Raw genomic sequence first — 18,039 nt, 5'->3', positions numbered from 1 at the left:
ATGTCCCATTAAGGGTATACTGTGAAGGTTCTGTGTTGAAGTTATTTGAATTAATTCTTTTTTTCAATGTTGTTATGATATCCATTTGATAAACAGTTCAGTTTGTTGCTGTTTGTAATCAATTTTGTGTTAAGATTTGTTTTTCTGGTTTCATTTTATTTTTTGAGTAAAATAGTTACATAACACAGAAGTTAAGAGAATATAAAAGAGTATTCTCAGATAAGTCTCACTCTCATTGCTATACTTTCTACCCTACTCCCAGACACTCCCAATAGGTGACCTTTTCATTATTTTCTGGTTTAACACTCCTGTGTTTCTTCTTATAAAACTAGGTATATAAAATATGTAATTTCGTGTATAAAATGTGCATGTGTGTGTACACATATTTCCCCTTCTCTTTCTCAAAAGTAAGTGGCATTAAGTACATTCACACTGTTGTGCAACCATCACCACCATCCATCTCCAGAACTTCTTCATCTTCCCCAAGTGAACTCTGTACCTATTAAACAATAATTTGCCATTCCTCCCTCCCCACCAGCTCCTAGCAACCACCATTCTATTTTCTGTCTCTATGAATTTACCTAAATTAGGTATCCCGTATAAGTGGGATCATACAGTTTGTCCTTTTGTGACTGGCTTATTTCACTTAGCATAATGTCTTCAAGATTCATCTACATTGTAGCATGGGTCAGAATCTCCTTTTTAAGGTTCAATAACACTCCACTGTATGCATATGCTACATTTTGTTTAGCCATTCTTCCACTGATAGACATTTGGGTTTCTTCAATCTTCTTGCTATTGTGAATAATGCTTCTAAACATAGGTATACAAATATCTGCTTGAGTCCCTGCTTTTAATTGTTTTGTCTATATACCCAAAAGCGGAAATGCTAAATCATATGGTAATTCTATTTTTCATTTTTTGAAGAAACGCCATATTGTTTTCCATAGTGGCTGCACCATTTTATATCCTCATCAATAGTGCACAAAGATTCCAATTTCTCCACATCCTCACCAATACTTCTTATTTTCTATTTGATAATAGCCACCTTAATGGGTGTGAAATAGTATCTCAGTGTGGTTTTGATTTGTATTTTCCTAATGATTAGTGATGTTGTGCATCTTTTCATGTGTTTATTGGCCATTTAGAGAAATGTCTATTCAAGTCCTTTGCTCATTTTTAAATCTGGTTGTTTTTTATTGTTGAGTTGAAGGAATTTTTAAAAAATATTCCAGATATTAACCTCTTATCAGATACATGATTTGCAAATATTTTCTCCCATCCCGTGAGTTCTCTTTTCACTGTTAATATTGTCCATTGATGAGCAAGTTTTTAACGTGATGTAGTCCAAGTTAACTATTTTTTTTTCTTTTTGTTGCCTGTGCTTTTGGTGTCATTTCCAGGAAATCATTGCCAATTCCAATGTCATGAAGCTTTTCCCCTATATTTCCCCCCAGTAGTTTTATAGTTGTAGCTCCGACATTTAGGACTATCATCCAGTTGGAGTGAATTTTTTTATCTAGTGTGGAGGTAAGGTCCAGCTTCATTCTCTTGCATGTGCATATCCAGGTGGCCCTGCACCGGTTGCTGAGAATCCACTGAACTGTCTCGGTACCGCTGTTGAAAATCAATCGAGCATAAACGTATGAGTTTATTTCTGGACTCTGAAGCCTAATCCACTGATCTATGTCTATCTTTATACCAGTACTACATGTCTTGAGTGTTGTTGCTTTGTAATAAGTTCTGAAATCAGAAAACGTGAGTCCTAGGTAGAATGCTAATTTTTGTCAAAGGTCAGATGACTTTCTTCCTTAGCTATCTTAACATGGTGAATTTCACTAATGATTTTTCTAAAGTTAAATGTTCTTTTCATTCACAGAAAAAAACCCACTACTTTGCTTTGACAAATTATTGTTATAAATATGTTGAATTCTAATTCCTAATATTTTAAGATTTTTAATAGCAATATTCATACATGAAATTGTATGTATGTGTGTGTAACTTAAATCAGACTTAGGTTATCAAAATTCTACCTGCTTCATAAAAAGAACCTGCATGCTTTCCTACTTTTCTATGATCTAGAACTGAACTGTCCAGTACAGTAGCCACCAGCCACACAGGCTTTTTAACTTTGATTATAATTAAGCAAAATTAAAAATTTAGGTCTTTAGTTGCAGTAGCCACATTTCAACTGCTCCACAGCCACATGTGGCTACTGACTACCACACTGGACAGCACAGATGCAAAACATTTCCATCATCACAGAAAGTTCTTTTGGGTATTACTGACTTACAACAAGTAGAAGGAGAAAATCTGGTCTTTAAGGTTTTGTAGGATTCCCCTGTTAAATAACCTGCACATAGTGCTTTGCTGTAAGTGCAATTTTTTTGAAAACTTTTATATGTTTCTTATGTATCTGTTTAAACATTATAACACTATTGGGGTCAATTTTGACAAACAGTATTTTACTATTTCATCTCGCTTTTCTATTTTATTTACATAGAGTTATTTCCTCCCTTTGTCATCTCTACGCTTGTGTATCTGTGCTTATTCCTTTTTTTTCTTTCATAGACTAAGTAGTGGTTTGTGTATTTTGTGTATTTTTTCCCCAAAAGACCAGTATTTTGATTTATTGCTTTTTTATTTTCTACCTCATTAACCTCTGTTTTATCTTTATTTTTCTTCTTTCTTTTTATTTTCTTTGTATTGTGAGACTCTTTTTCTAGTCTTTTGAATTGGGAATTTACATCCTTAATTTTTATCCTTTCAGCTTTATTGATGTCAAGTGGTTAAAGCTATCAGTTTTCTTCCAACCACTGCTTCAATTAATCTCAAAATTCTGATATATGTTTATTATCATTACTTTTTAGGAATTTTGCAATTTTGGTTTATATTTCCCTTTCCAAACAAGAGTTGCTTAGAGTTTTAGATTTCAATGTAGAAGGGCATTTAGCAGGGTATAAAGTTTGATATGTATACATATATATGATCTACCTTATTCATTAAAGTCTTTTTTTTTTTTTGGTACCAAATTATTTGAAGGAATGGTACAAATGAAAGAAGTTAAGTAGATGTTTTGGTACAACTTATAGAAAAGAAAGTCTTTAATACCTTTACTTTTTGTCCTCTTCACCTGCCTTGACTTGAGAGGTGTGTTAAATTTATTAGTGTGTTCGTCTCTATCTCCCTGCACCTACCATAATTTCTGTTTTGTGAAGACAGATGCTTTGTAATTTGGTTCTGAAATATTTTTAACTATTACATAATTTTCATTATGAATTGTGTCACCATTAAACATTTTAAAATAAAGTGGCTTCTTTGTCTTATTTGATAAATCTTGGTCTGAATTCTATCTTGTCTAATACCAGAACTGCAATCTCCACTATTATATTGTTTGACTTTCCTTTGTATATCCTTGATCATCCTTTCATTTTTAGTCTTTCTCATTCACTTGATTTTAGGTATGTCTCCTGTACACAGTATAAAGCTGGGTTTCACTTTGAGCACCATTCTGAAGATTTTTTTCTTTCAATAGGTGAGTTAAAACCATTTACATTTATTAATGTAAATTACACATTTGGTCTCAACTCTCTCACTTTGTTTTATTTACTCTGCTTTCCATATTTAGTTTATCTCTTTCTCTGTATGGTCTGTTCCTTGATCTTTTTGTTCCTTTGTTATTTAGGACATTTTGGAACTTTGTTTTAGTGGTTACCTTTATACTAACATATTTTCTAATGTCCTTAATTTACCTTTTCCTCATTTAGGCTTCTACTATTTGGTTTATCAGTTTCAGGTGATATCCTTTGATCCCAACTAAGGATATTACAGGAGGAAGGGGGTTTGCTTCCTGGTTCCAGTGTGTTTGCGTGGCGGGCACCTGCAGCACCCCAACCTTCTGCATTGTCCATATCCTGCGGTGCATGACAGCCAGCAGCATCAGTAGCCAGTGCTGCTGCCACCCTCCTCCACCGAGGTGGTTTTGTAGCACTCCAGAGAGACAGCTCTCCATGAACAGCTTTCCTTAGAGGTACCTTCGAAGGCAAATTTCTAGCAAGTTCCACTGCTGTGGCAGACCACAGTGACTTCTCTCATCCAGTGAGCCACAGCTGTGCCCGCTCCAACAACATCTCCGCCCTGAGGATGGGGGTGGAGGGGAGGTCCTTCCTGGGGTTCTCCATCTCAGCTCCAGTCTAGTGGCTTCTCCTTATGTCTGCTCTTATATTCTTTAGAGTTCTCTTTCCTTTTGACTAGCCAATCCCTCAATCCCTCAATCCTGTGTTACAGTTAACAACTGTATTACACTTTCTGTGTTCAAATTCCTGTGTGGGTTCTCTCTCTTCACTGGATCCAGACTGATACCATACTACTCTACTCTTGTCTCCACCTTTGTTTTTGTCTTAGCTTGATCATTCCTTATTTGGATGAAGGTCTTTCTGTAACTGTTTTCTCAGGTAGGGCCTGGGGTTATAGTATTTCCTGAGTTCTTGCATGCTGAACACTGTTTCAGTATAATCTCAATACCTGAAAAACAGCTTGTATAGATATAAAACCCCGTTATTATTTTCTTTCTTTGCATTTTGTGGTAGAGACGTATGATCCAAACTTCACTTTCTTTCCCTTGTAAATAACTTGGCCTTTTTCCTGGAGGCTTGGGGAGATTTTTCTTTATTCTTAGAGTGTAAGAGTTTTACTAGAATACATCTTAGAGTAACCAATCTGAATCAATTTTTCCAGGAAAAAGGTAGGCCCTTTCAATGTGTAGGTTCAGGTCTTCTTTAATTTTTTGAAAACTTTCTTATATTACAATTTTAAGTATTAATTGTTTCATTATTTTGTTTATCTTCTTCAGAGACTTCAATTATACATCCAATTATACAATCTTTATTGACTATGTTCTATATCTAAGAGTTCCTTTCTGATACTTTTTAACCTTTCCTAATATTTATTTTTATTCTCTTGGATGTTTCTATTTCTCTTCTCAATGTCCCTTATTATATTTTCAGTTAAACCTAGTATGCACTGGGCACCCTGGAATTGAGTCTGCAATTGAGATTATTTTGTTTTTCTTCAATTTTTTTCTTGAGTTTGGACAATTCTATTTTCACATCTTCCTGTCTACTGTGTATTTCTAGTCTGACTTTTAAAATTTATGATTCATGGGATTTTTTTCATTATCTGTCAATATCTGTTTAATTCAAGTTGGGTTGTTGTGCAATAGTTTTCTTCTGGTTAGTAACTGATTTTGGCAGAATTTTCAGTAGTTAAAATGGTTTTATTCTCATCTTTGGTTTTTCATCATATAGAAGCTTTTTATACATATTGACTGCTGTTTCGTAATCATTTGAAATATATTATATTTTCCCGGACCAGCAAAAACGGGAGGTTCTATTTTGGCAGGAATCTTGGGTTATGAATTTTCCGTTGACCTAGTGAAACACAGTTTCTTCAGTAGATGAGCCTGTTGGAATGGGATGGGAAGACTGGTGTGTCTTTTGACTGATTCTCTTCTGTTTCTGTATAATTCTGAATTACAACCCCCGACTTCCTTCTTTTCCTTCAACATATGTCCCCCAAAGGTAGTTATCTTCTTAAGAGTGCTATCTCTAGTCCCTCACACTTTCAATCCACTCTCTTCCTTTGGATTCCCCAGTAGCCAATGTTCTAATCAAGTAGGTCTTAGCTCTGTTCTCAGTATTTCCCACTCTAAACTGAACTAACTTTTCCTGGAGGTAATTTTGACTGTGTTAGGCTCCCACTGCCCTCCCCTTTCTAAATGCAATTTCTACCTACATAAAACTATTCATTCCAGTATGGGTCAGGTACTAGCTCTAATGATTTCAGATCTTTATATCAGAACACATAGACAACATGTAATTGAAATCTTGACTCCCAGTTACATTTAAACATGAATTATGGGTGGCTTGGTTTGGTTTCCTTTTTGATCTGTACGTTTCTAGAGAATTTACTGGAAGACTGTGATTTAAATCATCACTATTATCCTTGGGAGCTTATATAGTTGACCCCTGAACGATGCAGGGGTTAGGGGTACTGACCCCCACTCACCCCATGCATTCAAAAATCATGTGTAACTTTTGATTCCCCCAAAACTTAACTAATAGCCTACTGTTGACCTGAAGCCTTAATGATAATGTAAAGAGCTGATTAACACATATTTTGTATGTTGTATGTATTATATAGAGTATTCTTATAATAAAATAGGCTAGAGAAAAGAAAATGTTATTAAGAAAATAAGGAAGGGAAAATACATTTATAGTAGTGTACTGTATTTATCAAAATAAATCTGTGTATAATGGAGCTGTGCAGTTCAAACCTGTGTTGTTCAAGGGTCAATTGTATTTTTTAATAGCCTATCAAGATGTTTCTAAATAGTGATTCATAAAGCAGGTTGAGAATTATACAGTACTATGCAGCTATAAAAAGGAATAAGAAATATCTCCATACTACTAAGAAATCAACTTTAGGATATTTCATTAAATGGAAAAAAGCAAGGTTAAGACAAATATGTATAGTATGCTGCATTTATATAAGAAAGTGGGAAATACATATGTATGAATGTACACACAGACACAGACACACAAACAAATATATTTGTATTTTTAAAAAATGAAGTACAAGGGTGCCTGGGTGGCTCAGTCATTAAGCATCTGCCTTCGGCTCAGGTCATGATTCGTCCTGGGACTGAGCCCTGCATCGGGCTCCTTGCTTCCCGGGAAGCCTGCTTCTCCCTCTCCCACTCCCCCTACTTGTGTTCCCTCTCTCGCTGTCTCTCTCTCTCTGTCAAATAAATAAATAAAATCTTAAAAAAAAAAAAAAAAAAGAACCACTTAAAAAAAAATGAAGTACAAGCTATAAAATTAAAAGAAAGTGGTGGCCTATGGCAGAAGAAAGGAATGAAGTGAAGGGGATTTCTCTGAATATACTTTGTTTTATAGATTTGACTTTAAGAATGATGTATGTCACATATATATTTATAAAGGAACATTTCTAAAAAGTAAACTCTAAAAATAAAGAAAAAAATAGAGGGGTGCCTGGGTGGCTCAGTTGGTTGAGCATCTGACTCCTGATTTTGGCTCAGGTTGTGATCTCAGGGTCCTGGGATTGAGCCCCACATTGGGCTCTGTGCTCAGGAGGGAGTCTGCTTGAGGATTCTCTCCCTCTCCTCTGCCCCTCCCCCATTCACGTGCGTGCATGCGCGCTCTCTCTAAAATAAATAAATCTTTTAAAAAAATATAACAAATGAACCTATGTTTATTCTTGGTGGCACTGCCACCCAGAGAGAAACCAATCCAAACAACCTTATAACATATTATTGACTACACTTGAGGGTAAGAAAAAAAGAAATGCAAGTAACTCAAACACTGTCAGTAATGATAATGATAGTAAGTGTTACTGTTATTCTGAGACTGCTGTATGTGTACTATACGATAAAAAAAATGAGTTATTTTGTTAGTCATATGGAGAACTAGGGTTTTGTTGTGGTGCGAAGGAGATAACAGATTTAAGACAGCAAAGATAAAGTAAATAAAAACACCATTTATCCTGAATTTTAGTAGGAAGTATCAATATGAACTAATGATTTTACCTTTAATAAAGATAAAAATCTATGCCAAAAAGACATAGAAAGAACCACCAACCCATTAGCACTGAGCACTCTAGTGTTCAGATTACAGTCTCTAAATATCATTTCCCACTAAAAGGAACCCAGGTACCTAAAAGAAATAGCTGATTCCATATTTGGGGCAGATAGTATATAAGATGAGCCTGGAACATTTTGAAATTTCAAAAATCCAAGAGAGCTATCAAGCAATAAAGTCAGGAGACCATTTGATGAGGCTCCTACACGGCCAATGATGGGACAAATCAAGAATCAATAAGGACAATTAGCGCAATGAAATGAAACATGTCAAATATGTATGAATTCTTGGGTTTATGATACTAAACAACAGTAACAAAAAAACTGTCCTTAAATATTTTTGGAGGATGGTAGTAAACCAATTCATCATTTTGAAAATTGGTAAGTAAAGAAAAGAATCAAGCATTTAAGCTTTCTTCCATGAATGATATCCTTACAATAGCCAAATAACTGATGGAAGTTTATTTTAATAGAAATAGTCCATTTAATTTATGTGGATGGAATTATAAGATTAAAATTTCCCATTTTGTAAACATAATGAATTGATTGATCTAAATCAGGGGTCAGCAAATTATAGCCAGCAGACTGGTCATCTGTTTTTGTAAATATAAGATTTTATTGGAACACAGCCTTGCTCATTTGTTTATGTATTGTCTCTGGCTGCTTTTGTATTACAATGACAAAGCTGGCTAGTTGCAATAGAGAATGTATGGCCAATAAGCCCGGAAGTTTTGCTGTCTAACCCTTTAAGAAAATCTGTCAACCCTTGATCTAGACCACAAGCAGTAATGGCTGCTACATTATAAAATGAGAGACAACAAGACCATATATGCTTCCTAATAGAAGTAAACACCATCACCTATGAAATATTCTTATGAAAAAATTGAACCTGAACCTGATCAAGCCTCTAGACCTAGCTGCCAATTTCTAGGAAAGAGAGAACAGAGAAACATGTCAAATGATACCATAGAGATACAATTGGCAAAAATCTAATTGTGGGAGATATTAAAGACAAATTATTTAGGTTTTTCAACAAATAAATTGTGAGAAAAAAATAAGAGAGAAGGAGAACCCATAGATTAAAAGAGACTTAAAGGACGTATCAACCAACTGCAATATGTGGATCTTATTTGAATCCTCATTCAAAGAAACTAACAGAGAGAGAGAGAAAGAGACAGACAGACAGACAACAGGGAAAATTTAAACACTGAGTAAATATTTGTTGATATTAATGAATTATCATTAGCTTATTTACATATGATAATGTTATTATGATTATGTTTTTAAAAATATTATCTATGAGACATGGATACTAAATATTTAATGATAGCATGATAATGATGTTTGGGCAATTGGGCAGGAGAGGGCAGGGAATATGTGCAGGTACAAATAAAACAAGAATGACTATGTGTTGGTAATTACCAAGGATAAAGAATATATGGACATTCACTGTGCTATTCCTTCTACTTTTGTATATGTTTGGAATTTTACAATACAAATAAATTTTTTAAATGGGGGATAATATTCAGTAACCACCTTTGGATCTCTTGCAAATGATACCTGTCCTCTAAAGCTCAATTAATTTAGTACAGTCTTCTGAAGGGCCATAGCTCATAACCCATCTCTCTCTCTTCTCTGTTGAGACTCACTGCAATAGTGATTGATAGTAACTGATGAGATGGGCTAAATCACTGAGGTATACCGAGGGGAGAAAAAAGATAAGTCTGATCTTGAGAAGAAAGATATAGTGGGGTTATTAGTTTAAATAAAAAATGCAAATTAATTCAAATTGAGAAAACTACAAGGACCAAGTGAGAATTTAGGGGAAAGGAAAGAAGGAACCCCTGTAATAGTCATCCTTTTACTGGGAAATTTTCTCTCACCTTTTGTTACCATTGTAGGATTTGGTAAAAGTTCTGTGGTTTTTTGAGGCAGGTTAAATGGTAAGATCTCCTTCCATTCTCTCTCTCAGGGTAAATGAGAACTGACAAAGAAGGATGAAAGGTATGGGTTCTAGTTAGAAAAAGGAGAGCTTAAGAGAAGCCTGGATATTATAAGTTAATGTAGAGATGGATCTGTTCATTTCATTTTGGGTGGGCCTTTTCTTTTGGCCATATGAAAAAGAAGGAATAGGCAGGGGACCTAGGCTTTCCCATAATATGATGTACAATTTTGGAAAGATAACTAATTGGCTAAGGAGAGCTTAGGTCTACTCACCCAGAGGGGGCTGCAGCATACCCCCATTCTTCTCACAGTTCCCAATAGGCTGGATTTCAGCTGAGTCAACCAGCCGCCAGAAGTCATTCTTGTTGTCACTGCCATCAAGGCGAAGGCGGAGGCGGGCACCTGTCAGTCCAACTACTGTGGCAATACATGTGGATGTGGTGTTCCTGGGGTCCTGTGCTTCCAATTTCATGCTGATCTTGAACTCGTTGCTTGGAGGTGTGTAGGACTGAGAAAAACAAGCCATGGGGATTAGGAAGACTAAGAGTAAATGGCATTTTCAGTAAGGATGTTAAGAGATGGAACCTGACAATTTATGCTTTGGACTGAAATGGGTTATAGCTGGGCCTGAGACAACTGCCTTGAACTATTCCCTAGTTCTTAGGAAGGGTTTCATGTAAAAGAAACACTGGAAGGTGAGATAAAGGGGAAAAAAATTACTTTCCAGAGAAGCATCAAATATTGACTCACACCAGTAAGAAAAGCATAGCAGTGTCTCAAATGGTCCTGATTTAAATGCTTTCTCATCCTATCTTCTCCAACATCCTAAATCTCCAGGTATTCATAATATTATCTTCTCAGAAATCATTCTATTAAACTTACATATCATTAGTGTCTCTTCATGGAGCATTTCAGTGTATTGGTTTGTATATTCACCATACACACTATTGGGGGTTAATATTCTTCTTATCCTGACATTAACTTATAAATCAATTCATATTTAAAAACAATTTTAAGTTAAATTGACATACCATAAACTATACACTTTATTAAATCTTGACATATGTATACACCCATGATACCACATACATCACATACACCCTTGAAGCCATCACCACAATCAAGATAATGAACATGGACACACTCCCAAGTTTTCTCATGTCCTTTTATAATCCCTCTGTCTAGCCCTACCCAGACCCCTGTCCCCAGGTAAACACTGATCACTTTCTATCACTGTAGATTGATTGGTTTGCATTTTCTAGTCTTAAGTGGAATCATAGAGAATATACTCTTTTTGTGTGTGTCTAGCTTCTTTCACTCAGCATAATTATTCTGATATTCATCCATATTGTTGAATATATCAATAATTCATTTCTTTTTTTTAAAAGATTTAAGAGCAGTTTTAGGTTCAGAAGAACAAGAAGGTGAAGAGATTTCTCATATACAAACTGCCCCAACACATGCAGTCTCCCCTATTATCAACAACCCCTACCACAGCAGTACATTTGTTACAACTGATGAACCTATACTGACACATGATAATTACCCGAAGTCTACACTTTACGTTAGGGTTCTCTCTTGGTGTTGCACATTCTGTGGGTTTGGTCAAATGTATAATGACAGGTATTCATGATTATAGGATCATACAAGTAGTTTAACTGCCTTAAAAATCCTCTGTGCTCTGCCTATTCATCCCTCACCCACTCAACCACTGGCAATCACTGATCTTTTTTAGGGTCTCCATAGTTTTGCCTTTTCCAGAATGTCATATAGGTGGAATCATACAGTATGCAGCCTTTTCAGACTGGCTTCTCTCCCTTAGTAATATGCAGTTAAGTTTCCTCCATGTCTGTTCATGGCTTGATAGCTCATTTCTTTTTAGGGCTGAATTATATCCCATTTATTAGCTATACCAGTTTTTTCATTCACCTACTGAAGGTAGGTTGGTTGCTTCCAAGTTTTGGCAGTTACAAATAAAAGTGCAATAAACATCTATGCACAAGTTTTTGTGCAGATGTAAGTTTTAAAATCCTTTGGGTAAATACCAAGGAATACGATTGCTAGATTGTATAGAAAGAGTATGTTCAGTTTTGTAAGAAATCACCAAACCATCTTACAAAATGGCTGTACAGTTTTGCACTCCCAACAGCAATGAATGAGAGTTCCTTTTGTTCCACATCCTTGTCAGCTTTTGGTGGTGTTACTGTTCTGGATTTCGGCCATTCTAATAGGTGTGTTGTGGTATCTCACTACTGTTAATTTGTATTTCTCTGATGATATATGATGTGGAACATCTTTTCACATGCTTTTTTGTCATCTGCATGTCTTCTTTGGTGAGGTGTCTATTAAGATGTTTGGCCCGTTTTTTAATCAAGTTGTTTTCTTTCTTATTTTTGAGACTTTAAGTGTTCTTTGTATATTTTGGATAACATTCCTTTATCAGATATACTTTTTGCAAATATTTTCTCCCAGTCTGTGGCTTGTCTCACAGTGTCATTCACAGAGCAGAAGGTTTTAATTTTAATGAAGTCCAGCTTATCAATTATTTCTTTCATGGATCATGCCTGTGGTTGTATCTAAACAGTCATCACCACACCCAAAGTCATCTTGTTTTTCTCCTGTTATCTTCTAGGAGTTTATAGTTTTGAGTTAATACATTTAGTCTGTGGTCTGCTTTGAGTTAATTTTTGTGAAGGGTGTTAAGATTTCTGTCTAGATTCCTTTTTTTTTTTGCATGTGGCTGTCCAGTTGTTGAAGCACTATTCATTGAAAAACTCTCTCAGCTCCATTGTATTGCTTTTGCTCCTTTGTCAAAGATCAGTTGCCTTTACTTACGTGGGACTATTTCTTGGCTCTCTATTTTTTTTTAAATTTTTTATTGTTATGTTAATCACCATACATTACATCATTAGTTTCAGATGTAGTGTTCCATGATTCATTGTTTGTGCACAACACCCAGTGCTCCATGCAGAACGTTCTTGGCTCTCTATTCTGTTCCATTGATCCATCTGGCTCTTCTTTTGCAAATATCACACTGTCTTGACTCCTGTTTCTTTAGCGCAAGCCTTTAAGTTAGGTCGTGTCAGTCTTCCAACTTTGTTCTCCTTCAATATTATGTTGGCTATTCTAGATCTTTTGTCTCGCCATATAAACTTTAGAATCAAATTTCTACAAAAGAACTTGCTGTAATTTTGATTAGGTTTGCATTTAATCTATAGATCACATTGAGAAGAAATGACATCTTGACAATATTGAGTCCTCCTATCCTTTTTTTTTTTTAAGATTTTATTTATTTATTTATTTGAGAGAGAGAACGTGCAAGCAGGAGGATGGGCAGAAGGAGAGAGAGAGAGTCTCAAGCAGACTCCACACTGAGCCATGGAGCCTAATGTAGGGCTCCATCACACGACCCTGAGATCATGATCTGAGCCAAAATCAAGAGTCAGATGCTTAACCGACTGAGCCACCCAGGTACTCTGAGTCTTCCTATTCTTGAACATCACTCTCCATTTTATTTAGTTCTTTGATTTCATTCGCCAGAGTTTTGTAGTTTTCCTCATATAAATCTAACATATATTCTATTAGATATATATCTAAGTATTTCATTTTTGGAGGTGCTAAATGGAATTGTGTTTTTAATTGCAAATTCTACTTGTTCATTACAGTATAAAGGAAAGTGATTGACTTTTATATATTAACCTGTACCTTGCAAACTTGTATAACTGCTTACTAGTTCTAGGAGGGTTTTTTTTTTTTTTTTTTTTGGGCAATTCAGGTTTTCTACAATTATGTCATCTGCAAACAAAGTTTTATTTTTTTTTCCTTCCCAATCTGTATATCTTTTATTTTTGTCTTATTACAGTATCTAAAACTTCCACTATGATATTGAAAAGGAGTGGTGAGAGGAGATGTCCTTGCCTTGTTCCTGATCTTAGTGGGAAAGTTTCTAGTTTCTCACCATTAAGTATGATGTTGGCTATAGGATTTTTGTAGATATTATCACTCTGCATAACTATTCTGATATTAATCTATATTGCTGAATGCATTAATAATTCATTTCTTTTTATTGCTGAGTTCATGTTGATAAACATTTGGTGTGTTTCCAGTTTTTGATTATTACAAATAAATCTATGAACATCCATGTATGAATCTTTGTACGGAAAAAATTATATATATTGCTGCTATTGTAAATGAGAGTTTCTCTTCCATTATGTCTCCTATTGAGTTATTTTTAACCACAGTACTGAGGTATAAAATTCTTTTCAAGTTAAAGATGTATTATTTAATTCCTAGTTTAGTGATTTTTTTTTTTTTTGGCTCAGTAGTTTGAAGTTTTTCACCAAACTATATTTTAAAGTGATTGAATCATTTTATGTTTTCATCAGTATTTTATGAAAGTTCCATTTACTCCACATCTTTGCCACTATTAGGAATGGTCAGTCCTTTTTATCAGAGACATTTAAATAAATGTACAGAGATATCTCATTATGGTTTTACTTTGTATTTCCCTAATGATAAAATGTTAGCCATCAATTCATGTATATTTTCTTTGGTGGTTGCTCTAAATTTTTCAATCTGAATCCCTTTCCTTCATCCCACCCTTCCAGCCTCCTTTCCTCCTTTCCTTTTCTTTTGGCCTGGTCACATTGGTAGTACAATGTAGAATGGAAGTGGCAAGAGCAAACATCCTTGTCTTGTTCCTGACGTTAAGGGAAAAGCATTTAAACTTTTACCATTAAGTATGATAGATTTAAGTTTTACATAGATGCCCTTTAGGGCTTAGATTTAGGAAATGCCCTTCTATATCTTGTTTGAGAGTTTTTATTAGTAATGGACACTGGATTTTGTCAATGTTTTTTTTGCATCTACTGAGATGATTACACTTCTTCTTCATTAGTGTGTTCATATGGTGAAACACTGATTGACTTTTGAATGTTTAATCAACCTAGCATTCTTGGAATTAAGCTCCACCTGGTCATGATGAATTATTATTACATATTGTTAAAATCAGTTTCCTAGAATTTTCTTTAGAATTTTTACATGTATTTTCATGTGAGATGTTGCTTTGTAGTTCTTTTCTTTCAGTATCGTTACCTGATTTTGGTATCAGAGTAATACTTGCCTCACAGAATGAGCTGGAATGTATTCCCTTTTCTTAAACTTTCTGGAAGAGTCTGTGTAGAATTTGCATTACCTTTTCCTTAAATGTTTGCAACAATTCACCAGTGAAGTCATCTAGACCTGAAATTTTCTTGTGGGAAATTTCTTAACTACGAATTCAACTTTTGTAACAGAGTGTTATTCAGTGAACTTTGGTTAATTTGTGTTATTCATGAAAATTATCCATTTCAACTGACTTGTCAAATTTAAAGGCATAAATTTGTTCATAATATGCCTTTATTATCCTTTTAATATCTATACAATCAATAGTGAGGTTACCCCTTCCAAATCTGACATTAGTAATCTCTGTTTTCTCTCTTTTATTATTGATTAATCTGGCTAGAGGTTTATTGTTTCTATTGTTATTTGCAAAGAATCAGCTTTTGGCTTCAATGATTTTCTCTATTATTTTTCTGTTTCTTCTATTATTGGTTTATGCTCTGATCTTTATTATTTCCTTTCCTCTGCATACTTTGGGGTTAACTTGCTCTTTTTCTCCCCCTCATTATTTAAAATGGAAGTTGAGGTGACTAAATGAAACTCTTCTTCTTTTTAGTATCAGTGTTTAGTGCTATAAGTTCCTTGTAAAGACTGCTTTAGCAGCAATCCACAATTCTGAAATTTTCATTTCCATTTAGTTGAAAATATTTTCTAATGTCCCTTTTTATTTCTCCATACCCAAGGGGTATTTAGAAATATGTTACTTTGTTTCCAAATATTTGGAGGTATTATTTTCCACATAACTTTTTGCTATTAATTTTTAATTCATTGTAACCTGAGAACAAACTTAATATTACTTATGTCCTTTTAAGTTTATCAAAACTTACTTTATGGTCCAGAATATGGTCTAAGGTGGTAAATATTCTGTGTGCACTTGAAAAGAATGTACATTCTGCTGTTGCTGGGGGTGCTCTATACCTGTCAGTTAGGTCCCGCTGGTTGACAGTGTTGCTAATGTCTATTATTCATTTGCTGATTTCCTACTACGTGTTCTTTAATCATAGAGGGGAGTATTAGAACTCCATCTATAAATAAATTTAGATTTATTCATTTCTCCTTACATTTCTATCATTTTTTGCTTCATGTAAAAATGTCTGACCCTTTTTCATGATGAAATTACTTTTTTTATCTCTGGTAGTATTCTCTACTCTGAAATATACTTTGATATTAACACAGTCATTTTAGTTTTATTGTGGCTAATGTCAGCAAGGTATATTATTTTCTATCCTTTTACTTTTAACTTGTTTGTGTCTTTATATTTAAAGTATAATTTCTTGCAAGCAGTATAAAATTGGATCTTGTTTTTTTATTCAATGTGACAATCTCAACCTTTTAACTAGGGCATTTAGACCATTTATAATTAATTTGATTACTGATATGGTTGGATTTAAGTCTACCATCTGCTATTTATTTTCTATTATTTTAGTGGTTGCTCTGCTGTTCATAGTAAACATGTTTAACTTATCAGTCTATCTTCAAGTAATATTATCCTACTTCATTATAAGAATATACTATTCTTATAAGAATATACTATTCATATACATTATACCTCATGTATAAGAATCTTACAAGAGTATATTTAAGATTTCTCCTCTCCTGGGCATTTATGTTATACATTTTACTTATACATCTGTTATCACCTCTACAACACAATATGATTATTATTGTTTACATGATTATCTTTTGTAGAGATTTAAATAATAAGGAAAAACATCTTATGTATTTGCCCTTATAATTACAATTACCAGGGACTTTCATTCCTTTTTATAGATCCATAATTCCACCTGGTATTGTTTTTGGAAGATCTTTTTAGTGGGTATAGAATTCTAGGTTGACAGTTTTTGCTTTTGTTACTTTCAACATGTCACTCAACTTTCTTGTTCGCATTGTTTCTGACAAGTAAATATAATGTAACTAAATATATGAAAATATAATGTTAACTAAGTTAGTTAACCTTTCTGTAAAGTGTCTTTTTTCTCTGGCTGCTTTTAAGATGTTCTCTATTGATAACGTTGAACCTTTATGATATGCATTAATTAGTTTTCTTCTTGTCTTTTATTTGGGGGGGATTCACAGAGCTTCTTCAATCTGTGGATTTACAGTTTTCCTCAATTTTGGAAATTTTTTAGCCATTATATCTTCAAATATTTTTTCCATCCCTCATCTCTTCTCCTTTGGGCACTCTAATTACATGGTCTGTGAAGTTATCCCATGGAAACTGAAGTTATCCTTTGACTCACTAATGTTCTTTTTCATCTTTTTAAGATTCTTTTCTCTCTTCTGTTTCATTTTTGGATGGTTTCTACTGCTATGTCTTCAGGTTTACTGATCTCTTCTGCCATTAATCCCATCCAGTGTATTTTTCATTTTGCACATAGTAGTTCAGTAGGAGTTTTTCATTATCTTTCGTGTCTCTGCTTAACTTTCAAATGGAATACAATTAAAATACATGTTTTAATGTTTTTGTCTGTTGTTCTAAGATCTATATAGGTTCTGAGTCTGTTTCAATTGGTTGATTATTCCACTCATGACTGATGATGTTTTCCTGCCTCTTTACATGCTTGGTAATCTTTGATAGACATTTGTCTTTTACCTGTTGGTTGCTGGTTATTTTTGCATTCCTTCTTGTGCTGTGTTCTTAGATGCCCTTAAGTTACCTGAAAACAGTTTGATCATTTTGAGTCTTACTTTTATGATTTGTTAGGCAGGTCCAGAGCCTCATTCTAAGGCTAATTATTTCCCACTGCTGAGTAAAATCTTCCCAAGTTTTCCACTGTATGCCACATGAATGATGAGATTTTCCAGTCTAGCTGGTGGAATCAGGCATTATTCTCAGCCCTGTGGGAGTGTGAGGCTCTGATCCTTCCAACCCTGTCAGATGACTTTTCTCTTGGCTTTGGGTAGTTTCCTCAACTGCATACATGAAACAACATCACTTTGCTGAAGACTTGAAGAGGGCTTTCTGCAGATCTCTGTGGTTTTCTTTCTGTGCAGCTCTTTCCTCTTAGGCACTCTGTCCTCTAAATTCTAGCCACCTTGGTTTCCCCTCTCAGCTCCATCTCTTCAAATTAGGGAGCCACTGGCTCACCCTGGGCTCCTCTTCTATGGGCCATGGTCTCAAAACTCTCTTAAGGCAGTAAGCTGGAAATCATAAGGGGCTCAACTCATTGTTTTTCATCTCTCAGAGATCACTGTGCTTGGCTGCCTGATCTTCAGTAACTTGAAAACTGTTTAATATACTGTCTTTTATTATTATTATATAATAATAATAATAGGGG

At 34.5% G+C, this 18,039-nt stretch overlaps 1 protein-coding gene across 12 annotated transcripts in view; it reads right to left on the bottom strand.

Annotated features, from left to right (window-relative positions):
• The window catches only part of SCMH1 (Scm polycomb group protein homolog 1), a 174,632-nt gene that overhangs the window by 91,802 nt on the left and 64,791 nt on the right, over nucleotides 1–18,039 (bottom strand). For 9 of the 12 annotated variants that reach the window (XM_078073309.1, XM_078073318.1, XM_036102909.2 and 6 more), the window contains one exon: nucleotides 9,875–10,109. The exons of 2 other annotated variants lie outside the window; for them this stretch is intronic. In XM_078073309.1, the coding sequence (XP_077929435.1) occupies nucleotides 9,875–10,109 (235 nt within the window). Of the gene's footprint in view, nucleotides 1–9,540; nucleotides 9,642–9,874; nucleotides 10,110–18,039 lie in introns of those variants that run through there. One more of the 12 variants, XM_036102916.2, reaches the window with a different exon arrangement.

Source organism: Halichoerus grypus, chromosome 5, assembly GCF_964656455.1.
Source record: "Halichoerus grypus chromosome 5, mHalGry1.hap1.1, whole genome shotgun sequence".
Classification (NCBI taxonomy): Eukaryota; Metazoa; Chordata; class Mammalia; order Carnivora; family Phocidae; genus Halichoerus; species Halichoerus grypus.
This window is presented reverse-complemented; position numbering and strand designations above follow the sequence as displayed.